Genomic DNA, 17,079 nt, shown 5'->3' with positions numbered 1-17,079 from the left:
GAATAACGTGACGAAAACTGAGAGGAATTTGATATAAAATTAATTTAGGCCTCCGTGAGAAAGCTAAATATCATGAATTCTTGCCAATAACTCACTGAGAAGATTCTCTAAAAACAAGATTTTATCCAAGTAATAATTTCTCTAATGCTTCTGTGTGAGTGGGCAGGGGTTTTTATGGGCAGGGCTGCAACTTCTGATTATCTTCTTCAGTGACCTATTAAGTAAATATATTGATAAGTAAATAACTAACACATAACTAAATAAATAGAAGATAAATAATTAATTCTATATAATATCAAAGTGAATAGCATGTGTCTATCACAACTTCTCTTAAACTGACAAAAAACAACAGGCAATGGTGGCCCAAAGGTTAGAGAAGCAAAGGGGTTTGAGACGAAGGGGATTTTTTCATTGCAATATCACAAGTGACCACCGAGACAAATTAGAAGCAAGGCTGTGTGGCAGCGCTCCATCACCCACGATGTAGCTAGCTAGGATGATGAGGTGCCCATTCTTAAACCCACCTATTAGACCTATCTGAACAAATCTGAGATGTGATTCAGACTAAATCTCTGTTAGGTGATAATCAAACAGCAACAGGGGAGATGCTGTGGTAAACTTTATTTTTCACAGCTTTTAAATGCCATGTTGACAGAGACAGTTCTGGATTTAGCCATGAGATAGAAATTTCTGTGAGCTGTCCCGCCCTAAAAGTGGCACAAAACTAACAGGGTAGTGAGGAAAATGTACATCAAACACACTTTGTTCACACTCAAACAGTCCAGAATAGAGGTCTAAATCAGTCCAAAAATAAGTAACGACACCTAGGTGAGTGAACCAGAGGTAGGTGAAAAAAACAAAAAAGTGATAAAATAAGGCAGAGATTTAGTTTACAAAACAACAGAGGAAAAGAAAAGGAAGGATCGACACATCGCCACTCACAAGCAGAAACTGTCACCATTTTTAAATTAATTTATACAAAGTTAACACACAGAGCAACTCAAGTACAAAATAAATCAACAGTCACAAGCCAAAACTGTCAAAATGAGTGTAAACATGTAATACATTCAGACTCAGAAAGGCTGTAGACTTATATACAGAGCACTTCAAAATAAACATTTTTAATCTCCCCTCATCTGCTTTTATTAAAACAGCAACAATATTGTAAATGAGGTGAAGTCTCCAGTGTAAACTAGCTTGTGTAGTGACCTGTTTACTCTAACAAAGGTTCTTCACACCAAACAAAACTTTTTCATTTTTCCAACTTTAAATGCTGCAAATCACTTAATGACTTATTTTTATTTTGCCGCAGCATGAGGTGGAGGTGTTGACAATGACACTGCTGAAAATAAAAAGTGATTTTAACCTTTTAAATCTAAAATGAGTAAGTTGTCTGTAGTTTCCACAGATTTCTTTTCTCACTTATTTTAAGAACAGTGGCATTTTAAAGCTTTCATTGGTTTTGGAAGGTTTAGCATGTTAAATGTAAAAATAGCCTATATTTTACATTTCTATAAAATTCTCCAAAGCGTATTTTAAGTTTCTAGATTTATTGTTTATTATGGGTCTTTATTACATGGTTTCAGTGCAGTGTACCTTGCATTGTTCAAAGACCTTTTTTAAGACCACAGAGAATGCAATTTAACACCCTTTCCACAGTCATACTGGTCAAAATAGTAGGGACAATAAGGCCTATAATTATTTACCAAGTAAGGAAGGAGGGCTGAAAAACAGGTGTTATTTTTTTAGTTAGTTAGTTTATAGTTATAGTTTTATAGTTAGTTTTTTAAGGGTTTGCAATATATAGTACAGGTGATGGGCTAAACCGTGGGTCTGTTTCATTTGTGCCACTTTTGCGGTTTCTGGTTTATGGTAATGTTCCTTTCTGGGGGATTTTATATTGTTTTCTTTTTCTTGGTGGGGATAGATGGCATGAGAGGACAAGCAAAATTATCTGCAAGTGGCATAAGCTGGAAATGCCAAACTGAATTTAAAAAAAGGGTTTTCAGTGTGCCACAAATTCTGTTCTGTAGTTGCTCTGTACAATTTTACATATATTGCCATTCATTTGCATAATCTTTTTTCACTTCAATGCATAACCTCAGATATTATATGGGCAAAAAAGTGTGCATCAATCACTATAAAAATGTAAGGTCTGTCAAAGCTTTGAAACATTGTTTTAACGAGCCTTTAATTTTACAGAACATTTCTGCATTTCACACTGGCCTGTCTTAAACAGCCCTCAATAAAAAATATTGTGCATCAAAATATCAACAAGTGGAACATCAACACATCAAATCAGCAACATGGAGGAACCCCCACCTCCCCTGTCCTCCTGGCAACTTAAAAGGCAATAAATTAGTGAGTCTTGAAGTTAAATATAGCTGTAAATATTGTTTTGAGAACATTGCGATTACATTTTGTATTACAACATTCACTACCAACGTTTTTGTCCTGTGTTGGTGAAATCTGTAGTTTCTCAACACAATGAAGAGGAACCTTGATCATCTTTCTGTAGAAGTGGAGTTTGTCTTGAAACCTTTCAGAGGCTTGTCTTCAGAAAAATGAACATCTCACGGCTTCACTGACAACCAGAGGAAAAGACATATTTCCATATGTGTACTTGCATTTGAAATGACAAAATAGAAAATTTAAGAGTTTAAACGCAGAACACCTTAAAATGTTGTTTCAGTCAGCTCAGGCCATGCATTTTAATTACAGACAGCTAGGCATTTTAATAACATTTTAATAAATTTTAAATTTGATTTTCCTTTTGACAGACTCATAGCTTATTCAAAATATAACGTATCAGACACATGTTGTACGTGCCGACACCATGGATGTATTATAAGAGCTGGATATTCTAAAATGGCGGCTCGTCATTTGAACGAAAACTGCTCAACGAACACATGAACCAAAAGAGTTTTACAGCTTCTGGGTTTGTTTTCGCGTTGAGTGCACTGCTGCAAGTGCTCATTAATGTTTCTCCTGCTGGCCCTGCCCACACGTTCACGCTCAGTCTAAAGACTTCACATTCAGATGAAAATAAAAGTATTTGGGAAAGTTTTACAAATATAAAACCTTAATGGAAACAAAGAGTAATAATTAAACCCCGTGAACAGTTTTATACATTTTTCTTTTATAATGGTAATCTCAGGATTATTCTTGTTGCAGTACTACGGGTGACAAGTAGGGCAGATTAGCATGAAGGTCGTATCCAGCCCTGTTAATACATTCATGGCTGTCACATGGCAAAAGTTGTGGTAAACACTGAAGAGCCAAAGCTCTGAAAGTAGAATTTGGGGACACCTGTCATTTCTACTGCAGGTATAAGGCCTTTAAAAAGATCATTGGTATGATTTCATTCATGTGTTATACCAGATTTGGAAAGGTATAAGACAAATTTCAATTAAGTATGACTGGTGTTTTGTATCCTAGTATCCTTTGTACTCCATGTGTATAGGCTTCATGGACGATGTGCCGGACTAACAGCAAAGTTAAATAGAGTTAAATAAAAAAAAATAGAACAGCTGTAAACAAACCATTCCCCCTCCTGGATGCACAGCACTCGCCACAACAATAAACCACCTCAATCAAGTTCTGCCAGTCCGCGGGTCATCTTTTAACCACAGCACAGCTCCAGATTGTTTGACACCACACCTTTAGGGATAATGTTTACTTCCACGGTCCAGCTAGGAAAAAGAAATGGACCAGCTGATAAAACACGGGACATAACTGGGTGAAAAGTGTGAATGTTGGTGTAAAATCCATCTCCACCCGGTAACAGTTGAATTAGATCTTCCTCCATAAAGTCTTGCAGCCCTCAGTTCTTTATGGCACAAAAGAAATAAACATATCTAACAAGGTTTAAACAGTACTGCCTGATTTCTGGTTCTGTGATTTGGATTCCAGTTCCACATCAGAGTTATCTGACAGGCCATCCAACGTTATCCAGGTTTTACTCTAGCCGAGGGAAGGTGACCGCTCCTGTTTCCCTTGCTGCTGCTATGCATCAGTTGTTATGGCAACAGGTGTAGAAATATGAGTCCTTCTTCTGGCCCAAGTCCACGCCCGTTTCCTCCGCTGAAACAGAGGGAGAGACTTTATGATCAAAATCTTTGTTTTGTGCAGCTTTGGGATCAGTTCTACAAAGCAAAGGAAAACCTGCCTCCGCAGATACAGATTTTGTATGAATTAAACGACAAGGTGTAACGTGTTAATTAGTGACCTTTATAAAAGCTGGTAGGTAGATAATGTTACTGTTGGACAGAGCCAACAGCTATTCTACCTATTTCCCTGTTTCAAGTCAGGTATGGCCGCAGCCTGGAGCCTCCTGTCTCAAGCCTGGGAGAGTCCAACGGTAAGTTCAGATGGTCAAAATTGCAATCTGGAATTATTTTCAAGATATAGGTGCTACACTATCCGCCATTATTTTCAAGATGGAGGGGTTTACACGATCCGCCCTTAATCAGGAGCAGTAGGATGATGACAATGAGGAGAAGAAGAAGAAAATACTGTAACAACACTGACAACTTAGGCTGACTGACTCTAGGGACCATGGTATCGACTTGAAAATCACAAGTTAGCCACGCCCTAAAGCATACCCTCCAAAATTTACTAAATGAACATCATGCTGTGTTGAAGACTTGAAACTAGCGACTGATACCATAAACTTATTATGTGTTTACTGAGGTAATAAGTCAGGTGAGAAGCAGCCTCATTTTGCCTTAATATCTAATACAATCAATCAGACTTCTTTTTGGAACCAGTGGAGTTGCCCCCTGCTGGCCGTTAGAAAGAATGCAGGTTTAAGGCACTGTTGCATTGGCATCACTTTTCAGACCTGGAGGTTCCCGCTTGGTCAGAAGCATAAACTGTATATATAAAGGTCAGAAGCCAATGTGGAAGTGCCTTAAACCTGCATTCTTTCTAACGACCAGCAGGGGGCAACTCCACTGGTTTCAAAAAGAAGTCGCCACCCTCTTGTCCAAATATGGTCACTTCTGGCTCAAAAAAACAAAAGAAAAAAAAAAACAAGACTGAATTTAAATTGCTCAACTTGAATTATTGCATTAAAAACTGAATTTGAATAGCATAATTTGAATTTGTATTGTTTAACATGAATAATTGTATTGAAAAACAATCTTAATTATGGACATAACACATTCAGATTCTACTGACACAAATATCCGCCCTTACATTAACTTGACAAAGTGAGTTTACGTGGCTAAAACACTTACCTGTCATATACTGGAAGGCAGTGTTGCTATAATCCTCAGCAACTTTCTGGAACAACTCATCTGTCAAGCAGAGGAAGAATGAGGCCCCTCAGTTTCATTCAGTTCATTCCCACATCATGACCTGATAAAAACAGGTCCACTCACATTCCTAATACCTGGCTTACAGCACGCAATAACTGGTGCAACAGCTGGTTTCAAACGAGCAGTGTGTTTGATCAGTGAGGCTCCTTCGTCCATTAGGTGCACTTTCCCCCTTATGTGCTCTGTGCCAGAACACATCAACAACACTAAAAGCAACAAACAAGCTGTTACTCTTGCTCTCGTAAATGTTAATGTTGTGTGTTTCAGGTAGCGGCACACAAGTGTTCACAGATAAAAAAGAAATAATTAACAACAAAAAAAGTGTTGAAATACACATCAAAAGTAGTTTTCAGGTAGGAAGGAAACCCTAAGAAATGAACTACAATTTAAACTATAATACAAAAGAGCAGTTGGATCTGGTTGAGTCTTGGTCAAGTATTTTATGTACAATTCCTCCATTTGGAAATGTTTTGAGCTGTGGAGGAGAAGGTATGCAGATAAAAATAACCTGACAATGTTACTGGTGAAAAGTAGCCCAGTGTGGATGTTTCTTGAGTCTACGTTGAGTGTTATTTTCAGTGCTTAGAGGAGCACTTTATTCTCTTAATTTAATTTTTAATTTAAATAATCTCCCCTCTCTAGTCGTTACAATACTTCGTGGCCTTTGAGAGAAGAAGGCTTTTCTGTCTGTTGTCTTTTCATAAAATTGCCAATGTCTATGTCTCAACTTAACTCATGCCCTACACGTTATGCAGTTTCCTTTTTCACAATCATATAAGTGTCACAGGATTACTGCCAAAGAGCAATGGCTTCAAGATTGCCCTCCTTAATACTGTTTAAATGTTTGCAGTTGAAGAATTTGTTATTTAGATCTCGTGCTTTCCTTTGTAGATATGCTACCACTGAGAAACTACTACTGCTGCTTTTACCAGCAAATGAACGAGTTCAAGCTTAAAGCTCATTTGAATTTGTTCAACTTAAGTCCTCAAAGCCTGATTGGCCAGCAGCACCAGCAGCTCTCCTGTAGCCCTTTTTTAGCAAGTGAATATAAAACATTGCTAAGACACAGGTGTCCTTTACGTCAATGTTCTTTAGAGCTTTATTCAGTCAGGACTGTGTCATTGAAGAAAGAGCTACGTGCTTGTGCAATATTCTGCAACTGGTGTGTGTGTGAGGGGGAGCAGTGTCGCAGCTGAGTTTCAGTGTTTCTGTTCTTTCAAAAAGCTGCATCAGTGATGAATTAAAACGTATTTCGCAGTTGAAGCCTTAATTAAATACCACTTTAAGCGCGAGGGACACTCACCCCTTCTTCTCACAATGATACTACTACATTTTCTCATCAGTTTCATCACTTATACAGTCTACAATACTGCTGCAATGATTAATCAGTTAGTTTTCAACTTTTAAATTCATAGCCAACTATTTTGATAATCAATAAATCGGTTTGAGTCATTTTTAAGAAAAAGTTTAAATTCTCTAATTCCAACTCGTTAAATGTGAATATATTTCTGGTTTCTTTATTCCTCTATGACAGTAAACTGAATATCTTTGGGTTGCAGACAAAACAAAACAAAATTTGAGGACGTCATGTACAACTTCGGGGAAACACTGATCGACATCTTTCATCAAACAAATCGACTCAATTAATCGAGAAATGAATCAACAGATTAAAAAATATTGTTAATTGCAGCCCTAGTCCACAAGCATAGAATTACAAGACATTAATGAAATCTAAGGAGGAAGTTGTGGTCTGATTATTATTGTGGTTGTAAGAGGGGTGTAAAAAAACAAAAAAACTTTTTAATTCCCTATAGGGCTGACCGTCTGTGTCGGTTCGGCTGGCACCATTATCCAACGTTTTCCTCTAGTTTCGAGTTGAATCATAATCGCAATATCTGGCAGAAAAATCGCTATTACATTTTTTTCCGCAAATCATTCAGCCCTAGAAACACTTACAGGTCCAGCCTAGTAAGACTGCAGTCTTGACTAAAAGTGACACAGGAGCCTTTTCAGACAGGAGCCTGGCCCATTTCTGACTTTTTGTGTTTCAGTTTAACTGCTCTGTATATGTTGAACTTTTTCATGGTGTGGTCTTTGTTAAGGGAAATCAGAATACAATTTAACACAATAGCCCTTCCTTGTTTGTGTTTTCCCTTTTCCTGACAACGCCCCCATGCACAAAACCATCTCCTTAAAGAAATAGTTTCCCCAGTTTGGTGTGGAAGAACTTGACTGGCCTGCACAGAGCCCTGACCTCAACCCTATCAAACACCTTTGTAAAGAACTAGAACAAAGATTGTGAGCCAGGCCCTCTCATCAAACATCAGTGCCTGACCTCACAAATGCTCTACTGGATGAATGGGCAAAATTCCCCACAGACAAACTCCAAAATCTCGTATAAGGCCTTCCCAGAAGAGTGCAAGTTGTTACAGCTGCAAAGGGGGAATCACTATATTAATGCGAACGGTCATAAAAGCTCTTGTAGCTGTAAAGTCAAGGTGTCCCAGTTCTTTTGTCCATACAGAGAATTTTTTTTTGCAATAATCAAGAATGTTTAGGTGCTTAAAAAGTAAAAACAAAATTCAGTATCAGAGTTCTGACGAAAACCCACGTCCTCAGTTGACAGACCATGAATAGCCTCAGCTGTGATTGCAGGCAACCACTAGTGTTAAATGCGTTCTGCAGATGACTGAGGGTGTGACTCACCAACATTACTTCCTGTTTTACTGGAGGTCTCGAAAAGCTGCGCACCAATCTCTGTGAAAGCAAACCAAAACAGTAAGGTTAAATGTCCGTCAGGCTGTGGCACAGGTGTGTGTGTGTGTGTGTGTGTGTGTGTGTGTGTGTGTGTGTGTGTGTGTGTGTGTGTGTGTGTGTGTGTGTGTGTGTGTGTGTGTGTGTGTGTGTGTGTGTGTCCTCTAGCTAATGTTAGCCTTCTTCTGAGGATGAGTGACGCGGTGGTGCGTCAACTTGGTGTTTACTAAATGTTTCTATTAATATCCCCGCGATTATGCAGCACATGGAAATGGTGCAGATATTGCTTTGATACATTATCAGCTTCAAAGTACTTATTCTGGCGAGATCGTACGTGACTCACACAGCGAGCTAGAGGGAAGTCAAGGTGGCCGTTCACCTTGCGTAATTGGTGGATTAGCCTGCTTGTCTCCATTTTGTGTGAAGCTAACCAATGGACGCCCTGCAAATCCCTAAAACCCACCCTGTTCTATTCATTTTTTTTACTTACGTTAATTCACTGTAAAACACATTATACTGAATTTAACATAATGTTATGTTTAAAAAATTTTAGCAAGCATGTTCGTGCTGCACTGATAATGAATCTCTTTTGTATTTGTTTCTCAAGAATTATGTTCTTTCTTATAAACTGTATGCAGGAGGACACTCGCAGTGATGCCGCGGAACATATCCTTAAGATACCGGTTGTCCATGGTGCTGATCGAGAGGATCCAGTCGATGTGTCCATCCTTTTGGAAGGCAGGGAGATGTTTCCAGGATGTGGCAGTACTGCCAAAGCTTGCACACTGCTGATGGGGCTTATTTATGCCCTCAACCTGGCATACCCCCCAACACTGCGCTACACCTTTGAGGTGTTCCAGAAAATTTTCCTGGACCTCGATGGAGTTAAGATGTCCCCAAAAGTGCAATCTTTAAAGTTGAAGTTGCTCTCCTAAATACTATCGACATGGCACGTGCTGTACAATTGAGGCTGTTGGTACACCCGAACTTACTTATCTCCATCTCAACGATATAACAAAAACTTGAAAAGATAGATTCGGCTCTATTGGACCCAACGCCCATTGCAGGAGAGCTTGTCTTCATAGATATTTCAATGTCAAACACTCACTTGGACCTGCCTTAAGTTTTGATTCCCCAAAAGACTGTTTAATGTGGTTAAATTTGGCCTTGATTACTTGTTAGATATATTGTTGCATTTGTTGTTGACTGTGTTTTGCTGCTGTAAGAATATAAAAAAGGGCATTGTGGAATGAAGATTGTGTCAGTGTGAATATAAATTACCATTTTAAAACACTTGACCACATTAATATGCAAGTCAGTAGATAAAAAGAAAAGTAGTAGACTTTTGTGATATTGTCTCACACCCTGCCTGAAATGCCAAGAATTAACACCTTATCTTTCTGTTAATGTTTATTAGAGGCAAAGAACTATCAAGAACTGTTGACTACTTTTAACTTTTGAAATGTTTCAATGTGTTACGGTTTTAAGAGCATAAAGAGCACTTAGTGTCGGTTTGAATGCTGTTATTGCATTGTTTCAGTGAATTGTAAGATTCTAATTGGGTATTAGAAAAATATTCCAGATCTGTGTTGGATGGAGTAGAATGGATTTTCCTTTTCTTTAGGGAATATTGTTATTGTTTTTGTTTTTGTTTTTACAGAACAGTAGACGCTTAAATGAGCATTAAGGAAAAGTGACCATTCTGTTTCAGCTGGACTATGCATGTGCTCGTCATTAAAGTTAGTTTTGCCACTGTTGGTTACTTGTAAATTATCAAAAAGGTTACTGAATGTACCTTAACTACTAATCAGTTGATGTGAAGATTAGATTTATTGCTTCATGTGAATGTTGACATAATAAACTGTTCAACTTTATTGTATTTAATTGTGATTTGGGATAAAAGTATTTGATGCAGAGAAAATTATTACATTTATTTGGTAACACTTCAAAAAGCAACATTTACATAATGTTAGTGAGTAATATAAATTCATTAAACTAAGTAATTAAAAATGTGAAATGGACAGACATAAAATCTACTTAATTAGTTCATAACAGTAAATATTTAAGATTTATAAAATTTACTTGATATTTTCACAACAGTGATGCTCCTTTTAAAAATAAATTTACTTAATTACTTTTAATAAATACAACCTGCTAAGTTAAATATAATTAAGTAACATTTACTTAATGTCTTCACAAATGTTATATTTAGAGTTAAGTACATTGTACTTAATACTGGCAAGTAAGTAAGTTATACTTGATATCACAGCAGTAAAATTTACTAAGAAAAATTGAGTGCAAATTGTTACAATGATTTTATCAAGTAAATCCTATAAGTTGTTTTTATCAGTGTAGAATTCCAAAATGGCTAATATGAAATAAATAACACTTTAAGTGACTTCAAAACCTCACAGAGCGCTTAAAAACCTGTCCCAGCACTTCTGATGCTCATTAAAAACACAGATTTAGCCTCCTCATCTCATCTCCTCATCGTCTTTAGAACTGTATAAAATTTACACTGAGCAAAGTGAGAGGCTCGTTCTCTTCATCTTAAATGTAAGAGAGTACCTTCCTGTACAAATATAGTGTATTATTTATGCTCCTGTTTACTGGTTGTGTCAGAAAAGTGAAATTTCCTGACAGGAAAGCCTTTGGAAATATGCTTCATCCTCTGTCTCTGTACTGTTGTATGGGGGACTAAATTCCGACCCAAACTCTTCATACTGGCAAACATTTAAAATGAGTTGAATGAAACTGAAGGAAATTTAAAACTTCTGTTATGTATTTAAATTTGGTAGATAAACACTGGACAAGATCAGAATACATGAACTGACCTCAGAGTCTCCAGTCTACAGTGTGGACTCTCCAGTCCAGCAGACAGCAGCTTCACTGCTGAATCCTGCAGCTTGTTGTTACTCAGGTCCAGCTCTTTCAGATGGGAGGGGCTGGACTTCAGAGCTGAGGCCACAACTTCGATGTGAGTCTCTGAGAGTCCACAGCCATAAAGTCTGTGATGACAAAGAACATAAAATCTTTATCATAAAAACAGACATTTTGCATCACAAAGCACATTAATATGAGTGGCTGCAGCCCAGCTGATCAGCCATCGATTCCAAGGTTTGTGGTTTGAAACTTGAGCTCTTGTCAACAGGTCAAAGTGTCCTTGAACATAATGAACCACAAACTACTAATTTGGATAAAAGTGTAATGTGAACATGTCATATTGTGATTAACAGGGTGCTGTGATTTGTGTTTGTAAAGACTGAATTATTAACCTTTTAAGGGTAATAATTTATAAGTTCAGCTGTTTAATAGCATCAGTTCTTCTCTGAGCTTGGTGATGTGATGACCCTGGGGTTGTCTGTTGTGTTCTGCTGGTTTGGTGTTTGGGAGTTCCAGGCTGTCTATGGGCGGAGCCAAGGCCAGGGTCATCAGAAGATGTGGCTCAACTGTTCAGCCTGGCTGAGATGTATTTAAGATGGCTGCCAACTCAACCTACTCTCTCGCTCTATTGATTCCCACGGCACCGTGCATTACCCCTGGGACACGCTAGCTCGTCAGTTTTGACTTATAATGTAGCTTTTCTTTTTATCAATATCAATTTTATTTAGCACACTTAAAACAACCAAAGGTTGGCCAAGGTGCTTCACAGGTAAAATACAACAACAAGACACTACTCACACAGTAAGAGTACAGCAATGAAACATAATATTCAATTCAATTTTATTTATATGGCGCCAATTCACAACAACAGTTATCTCTGAGCACTTTTCATAAAAGAGCAGGTCTAGACCGTACTCCATGATATTATTTACAGAAGCCCAACAGTTCCCACCAAGAGCAGCACTAGGAGACAAAAGGAAGTTTTTCCTTGCCTCTAAGAGGCAGAAACCTCGAGCAGAACCATGGCTCAGGGTGGGCGGCCATCTGCCTCCACCGGTTGGGGGTAATATACAGTATACGATATACAGTATAGTGATATTAAAATTGCCAGGAATAATAACAGACTTAACTCGAAGGAAAAGCCAAAAAGAGCCATGTGTTTTTAACAATGATTTAAAACGTTCGAGAGTTGGGGCGGTTCTGATGTGGACTGGCAGGTTGTTCCACAGGTTAGGGGCAGCTACACTAAAGGCTCGATCACCTCTGGTTTTAAGTCTGCTTCTGGGTACATCCAGGAGAAGGAGATTGGTGGATCTCTGCACTCTAGCTGCAGTATGAACGTGAAGAAGCTCCGTTAAGTACAATGGAGCCAATCCATTAAGGCATTTAAAAGTTCAACCAAGATCAACCCTGTAATGAACAGGAAGCCAGTGGAGAGAGCGCAGCACAGGTGTGATGTGGTCCCTCTTCTTCTTTCCTGTCAGGAGGCGGGCAGCAGCATTTTGGACTAACTGCAGGCGCTGAATCGATGACTTGTTTAAGCCCACATATAAAGAATTGCAATTGTCAAGGTGGGAAGTTATGAAGGCATTTATCACCCTCTCCAAATTTTTAGGAGGGAGATAGGCCTTAACCTTGGCTATAGTTCTCAACTGGAAAAAGCAGGATCCAACAGTGGCGGATATCTGTTTATCAAATTTAAATGCACTATTCAATACAACACCAAGACTCCTCACAGTCGACCGGCTGTTTGAAGTTAAAGGGCCGAGAGAATCTACATCAAGCAGTTCAGGGTGTCCAAACACTATGATCTCTGTCTTGTATCTGTTTAGGTTGAGGAAATTTAGGTTCATCCACGTTTTGATGTCCTTCATACAGTCAAGCAGGGGCTGCAGTGAGCCCTTTGCTCTTACATTCAGGGGCAAATAAATTTGAATATCATCTGCAAAACAGTGGAAAGAGACCTCATACCTCTCAAAGATGGAGGCCAGGGGCAGCATATACAAAGAAAATAAGATGGGGCCTAAGACAGAACCTTGAGGGACACCGCAGGTAAATGGGGCGCACTCAGAGGAATAATCACCAAGGTGGACAGAGAAGCTCCTATCGGTTAGATAGGATTGAAACCACCTAAGTGCAGTACCTTTGATTCCCACACAATTTTCCAACCGTGACAAGAAGATTGAGTGGTCAACAGTGTCAAAGGCAGCAGTGAGGTCTAAGAGCACTACGACGGCAGAGACTAGAGATGGGCCTGAAGTTAGAGAGAACAGAGGGATCGAGATTTTCCTTTTTTAGCAGGGGCTGTACAACGGCATGTTTAAAGGCGGACGGAACATGACCAGAGATATGACAGGTATTAATCAATGACAAAATACATGGTCATCATGCAACGGCATCAAAGACTTCTCTAATCAGACTCAAGCGAATGCTGTCTGAGGGACAATTTGTGGGCCGCAGAGGATGGACCACCTCAGATAGGGAGGAGATTGATATGGGCTCAAACCGATCTAGGACCGCAAGGCACATAGGAGGAGCAGATGGATCATGGTAACAGGATGTAGTTACAGAAGATCGAAGAGCAAAAATCTTCTCAACAAAGAATTTTATGAAAGAGTCAAAGAGGTGCAATGTAGGTGTAATAGGAGCAGAGTTTCGGGGATTTGTAATGGTGTTAAACAGGTTAAAAATAACCTGTGGCCTGTGACAGTTGTTGGCAACCAGCTTAGAAATAAAATCAGATTCAGCAAATTTTACAGCTCTCCGATAGTCAGATATTGCTGTAGGATTTCATATGACACTGAGTTTCTCTTTCTTCCACCTTCTCTGAGCTTGCAGACATGCACTGATCGCTCTGGTGGTGTCATTTAACCAGGGCTTTGAAAGTTCTTTAGTGCGTTTCATCCTCAAAGGAGCTACAGAGTCCAAGATGTTTGTGCAGGTTGAATTAAAAAACAGTAATAAGTTCATCAGCACCAGTAGCATCACCTCCATCCAAGTTATAGAGCACAGAGTCTTTGAAAGCAGCAGAGAACTGTGCCGGGGTTTGACTGGTAATTACACAACGGCAGCGTGCAGTAGGAGATTTGACCAAAGAACATGGGACTGTAATCGTAAATAAGACAGGGAAGTGATCCGAAATACATACGTTACAGATTTCATTTACATGAACACACAAGCCATGAGACAGCACAAGGCCTAATGTGTGTCCCTTTACTTGTGTTGGGCGAGACGCCGACTGAGTGAGATTAAAAGAATTAAGAAGATGTAAGAAGTCTTTAACCATAGGTTTGCTTTCACAGCATACATGTAAATTAAAGTCACCACAAATTATAAAGTGGTCGTATTTTAACCCACATTTCGGTGTACGATACACAACTGCACACAGCGTCGGAGAAGAGGCGTTAAATTCAAATAGCTGCAGCTCAAAGCTAGAATAGGTGGCAGATGCAGACAGCCGACACTGGAAGGTGGATTTAAACACAGTGGCAAGTCCTCCACCTTTGCCACTGGTCCGAGGAGAGCTAAAAAATGTACAGTTTGGAGGGAGAAGCTCAGAAAAAGAAGCAGACTCACCAACATGAAGCCAAGTCTCGATCAGCAGCATAAAGTCCAGTTTATGGGATGTAAAAAAAAATCATTCAGCACAAAAGCTTTGTTGGCCAGTGATCTGACATTAATCAGGGCCATACAAAGAGTTAAATCCAAACTGTCTGGTTTTGAGGCTCGCTGCAGTGTGCGCAGATTAGCCGTATTTACACCACGTCGAGAGTCAGGCCAAAGTTTCCTCACCGACGCTGGATTTCCCTGCCTGGTGTCGGACCCCACCTTGTGTCAGGCTGGGAGGAAGGTGGATCAGCGTCGGAGGAACAGCACCCGAACCAGACGCTGTCACAAAGGCAGCAGAGGCTTGACCCATCGAGAGATGGTAGTGAGTGCTCTGCTGCACTCACTACATTTTTCACTAACCCATACACTCATGAAACTCCTGATAAAACTGATTTTCACGTTTGCCTTGCAGTTTATGTTTAGTTGGTACAATAAAACCATTAAGTTTATGTTTGCGTGAGCTTTCACTTTGTTACAAGCAAGAGCCAACTTGTAACAAATTGGGGCTCGTCCGGGATTCCAACAAGGCGGTATTTCACTTTGTCAATCTAGAGGCAGTAAGTTTATGAATTGTTGTTTTCAACAACAGCAGATAATTGGGTTTTGGCCTTGGGTTCAATTTGACTAGCTGAAAGTATTTAGTAGGCCTTAACCAGGATGAAGTTTGGCAAACAAATTAATGGGTTTGTTTGTTTTATATCCCAGGGTGGGAATAAGCCAGAAATGTTAAAATTGTGCAGGCTAGGTTAATTGATCAGTTTTTTTTCCTGGTGTGAAACTTTTTAGGGGATTTGGCATGATTTGACATTTTGCCTGTCTTAAAGGTACATGTCCATGACTGTCTAGGTGAGTAACAGCATTGCTGAGGCTTGACCGAGTCATAGGGTTTGTGTTTAAAACACCTGTCGTGGCATGCATGAAGACTAGGGTTGACTATAGTGAGTTGGTATTGCTTACGCAGTTAGTGAGGGGAGAGGTACTCCAAAAGGTAGTTTAAACAATAACTAAATAGCTTTGTCCCAGGTTAACTGTAACTGTTTGTTTAGTCTGGCTTATTTATGGTTGTTGTTGGTAGTGTGCCCTACTTGATCTGCTGTTTGTGAACAGCAAGGCAGTAATGGGGTAATTTGCAATCAGGTTAGTGGGTCCCTTTTGTCTCTATCTTGTTTGAGGAGTATTGTTCTGGTGTCGTTCTGTTGAAAATATGGCTAATGTGCAGGACTTTATACAATGTCCGAGTATGGAATTGTTAGATAAGTGTGCTAAAGACAAGCTACTGAAAATTGCAGAGTATGACAGAGTCAAATGCATATAAAGTAGACCTTCTAAAGCAGGGTCATATTGACAACGTTAAGGGCCCAGTTAGGACAGCTTGAAGTTTTGCCAGCCTTAGCAATCTCTACTAGTTTAAAAGATGACGTGATGGCCACTCAAGAAGATGCCGCTCGTCTGCTGTTGCCAGGCAGGTTAAGTTTTCCTCTGTCAGACTGTGGTGATTTAACTTTTGAATGGAAAAAAGAAATCATGCTCCTGCAGTATCAGCAAGAGAGGGAGCATGAGGATTTTTATGTAGGGGGAAAGAGTGAGTGGGTTTGCAGGTTTAACTCATTTAGCGGCCGCCAAGCAAGAGTGGGTGGAGCAATGGAGAATCCAGTGGTAAGGTTCTCGCATGACGGAAGAGGTAAAGGAGATCAGTCAAACTTGTAATTTTTAATCACGGTAAAGGTCACTGGAAAATTGACTAAATACAGGCAATGATGATGAGACATGGTCTGTCGTTGCTGAAATGTGCTCATTTATGAGAAAAAGCAGCAGAGCATGCGCTTTTGATTACAGTCATTGGGTAAACCTGTCTCACAGCCTGTTGAGAAACTGCTGCTTCAGCCACTTTGGTTTACAAACCATATTACTCAAACAGCAAAGAAAGTCCTTTTCAAAAGAGGAAAACTACAGATATAATCTCAAATTAAAGCTGCAAGCAGCGTTGGGCGGGCCCTCGCATCCGCGTGTGAGCCGGCCGAGTCGCATATTCTGGAGCTCTGCCGGTGCGGCTGTGAATTTCCTACGCGGTTCCATGAATGTGCTATATGTCACTTCCTGTGTCCCCTATGTGGAGCTACATAGCACTTGCCGCTATGAATATAAATCGGTATTGACGTGTAGATGTCTGCGGGGTGGGAGAGTTATCAAGCACGTAAAGTTTGTTTCAGATGTGAACATGTACACTGAACAATAATGTACCCAAACAATAAAATAAATTCCTTTTATATTTCCCTGCCTTGTTGTTTATGTGTACATACAGAGGAAGAATGTGAGAACAGCACACATTTCATCGTTACTGTGTGTTAGAGCATGGGAGAACAGTGGATACTTTTAATACAGCCCACACCCCTAATACTGTGTAACTATAACAAGTAGAGAACAGAAGAAAAAGATGTTCTTTCTTTACAACTGTCTGCATAGCTTATTCATATTGTGTAATGAATGAAAATAAATAGGCCTACTAGGATCC

At 39.5% G+C, this 17,079-nt stretch overlaps 1 protein-coding gene across 1 annotated transcript in view; it reads right to left on the bottom strand.

Annotated features, from left to right (window-relative positions):
• Nucleotides 1-1,826: 1,826 nt before the first annotated feature.
• Nucleotides 1,827-17,079, bottom strand: part of rab24 (RAB24, member RAS oncogene family) — a 22,842-nt gene continuing 7,589 nt past the window's right edge. The window contains exons 7-9 of the mRNA XM_046040069.1: nt 8,028-8,078; nt 5,241-5,300; nt 1,827-4,083 (exon numbers count right to left, since the gene is read on the bottom strand). Coding sequence (XP_045896025.1) covers nt 4,013-4,083; nt 5,241-5,300; nt 8,028-8,078 — 182 coding nt within the window. The 3' untranslated portion in view covers nt 1,827-4,012. The remainder of the gene's footprint in view (nt 4,084-5,240; nt 5,301-8,027; nt 8,079-17,079) is intronic.

The sequence above is a fragment of the Micropterus dolomieu genome, linkage group LG23, assembly GCF_021292245.1.
Source record: "Micropterus dolomieu isolate WLL.071019.BEF.003 ecotype Adirondacks linkage group LG23, ASM2129224v1, whole genome shotgun sequence".
NCBI classification, from domain to species: domain Eukaryota; kingdom Metazoa; phylum Chordata; class Actinopteri; order Centrarchiformes; family Centrarchidae; genus Micropterus; species Micropterus dolomieu.
This window is presented reverse-complemented; position numbering and strand designations above follow the sequence as displayed.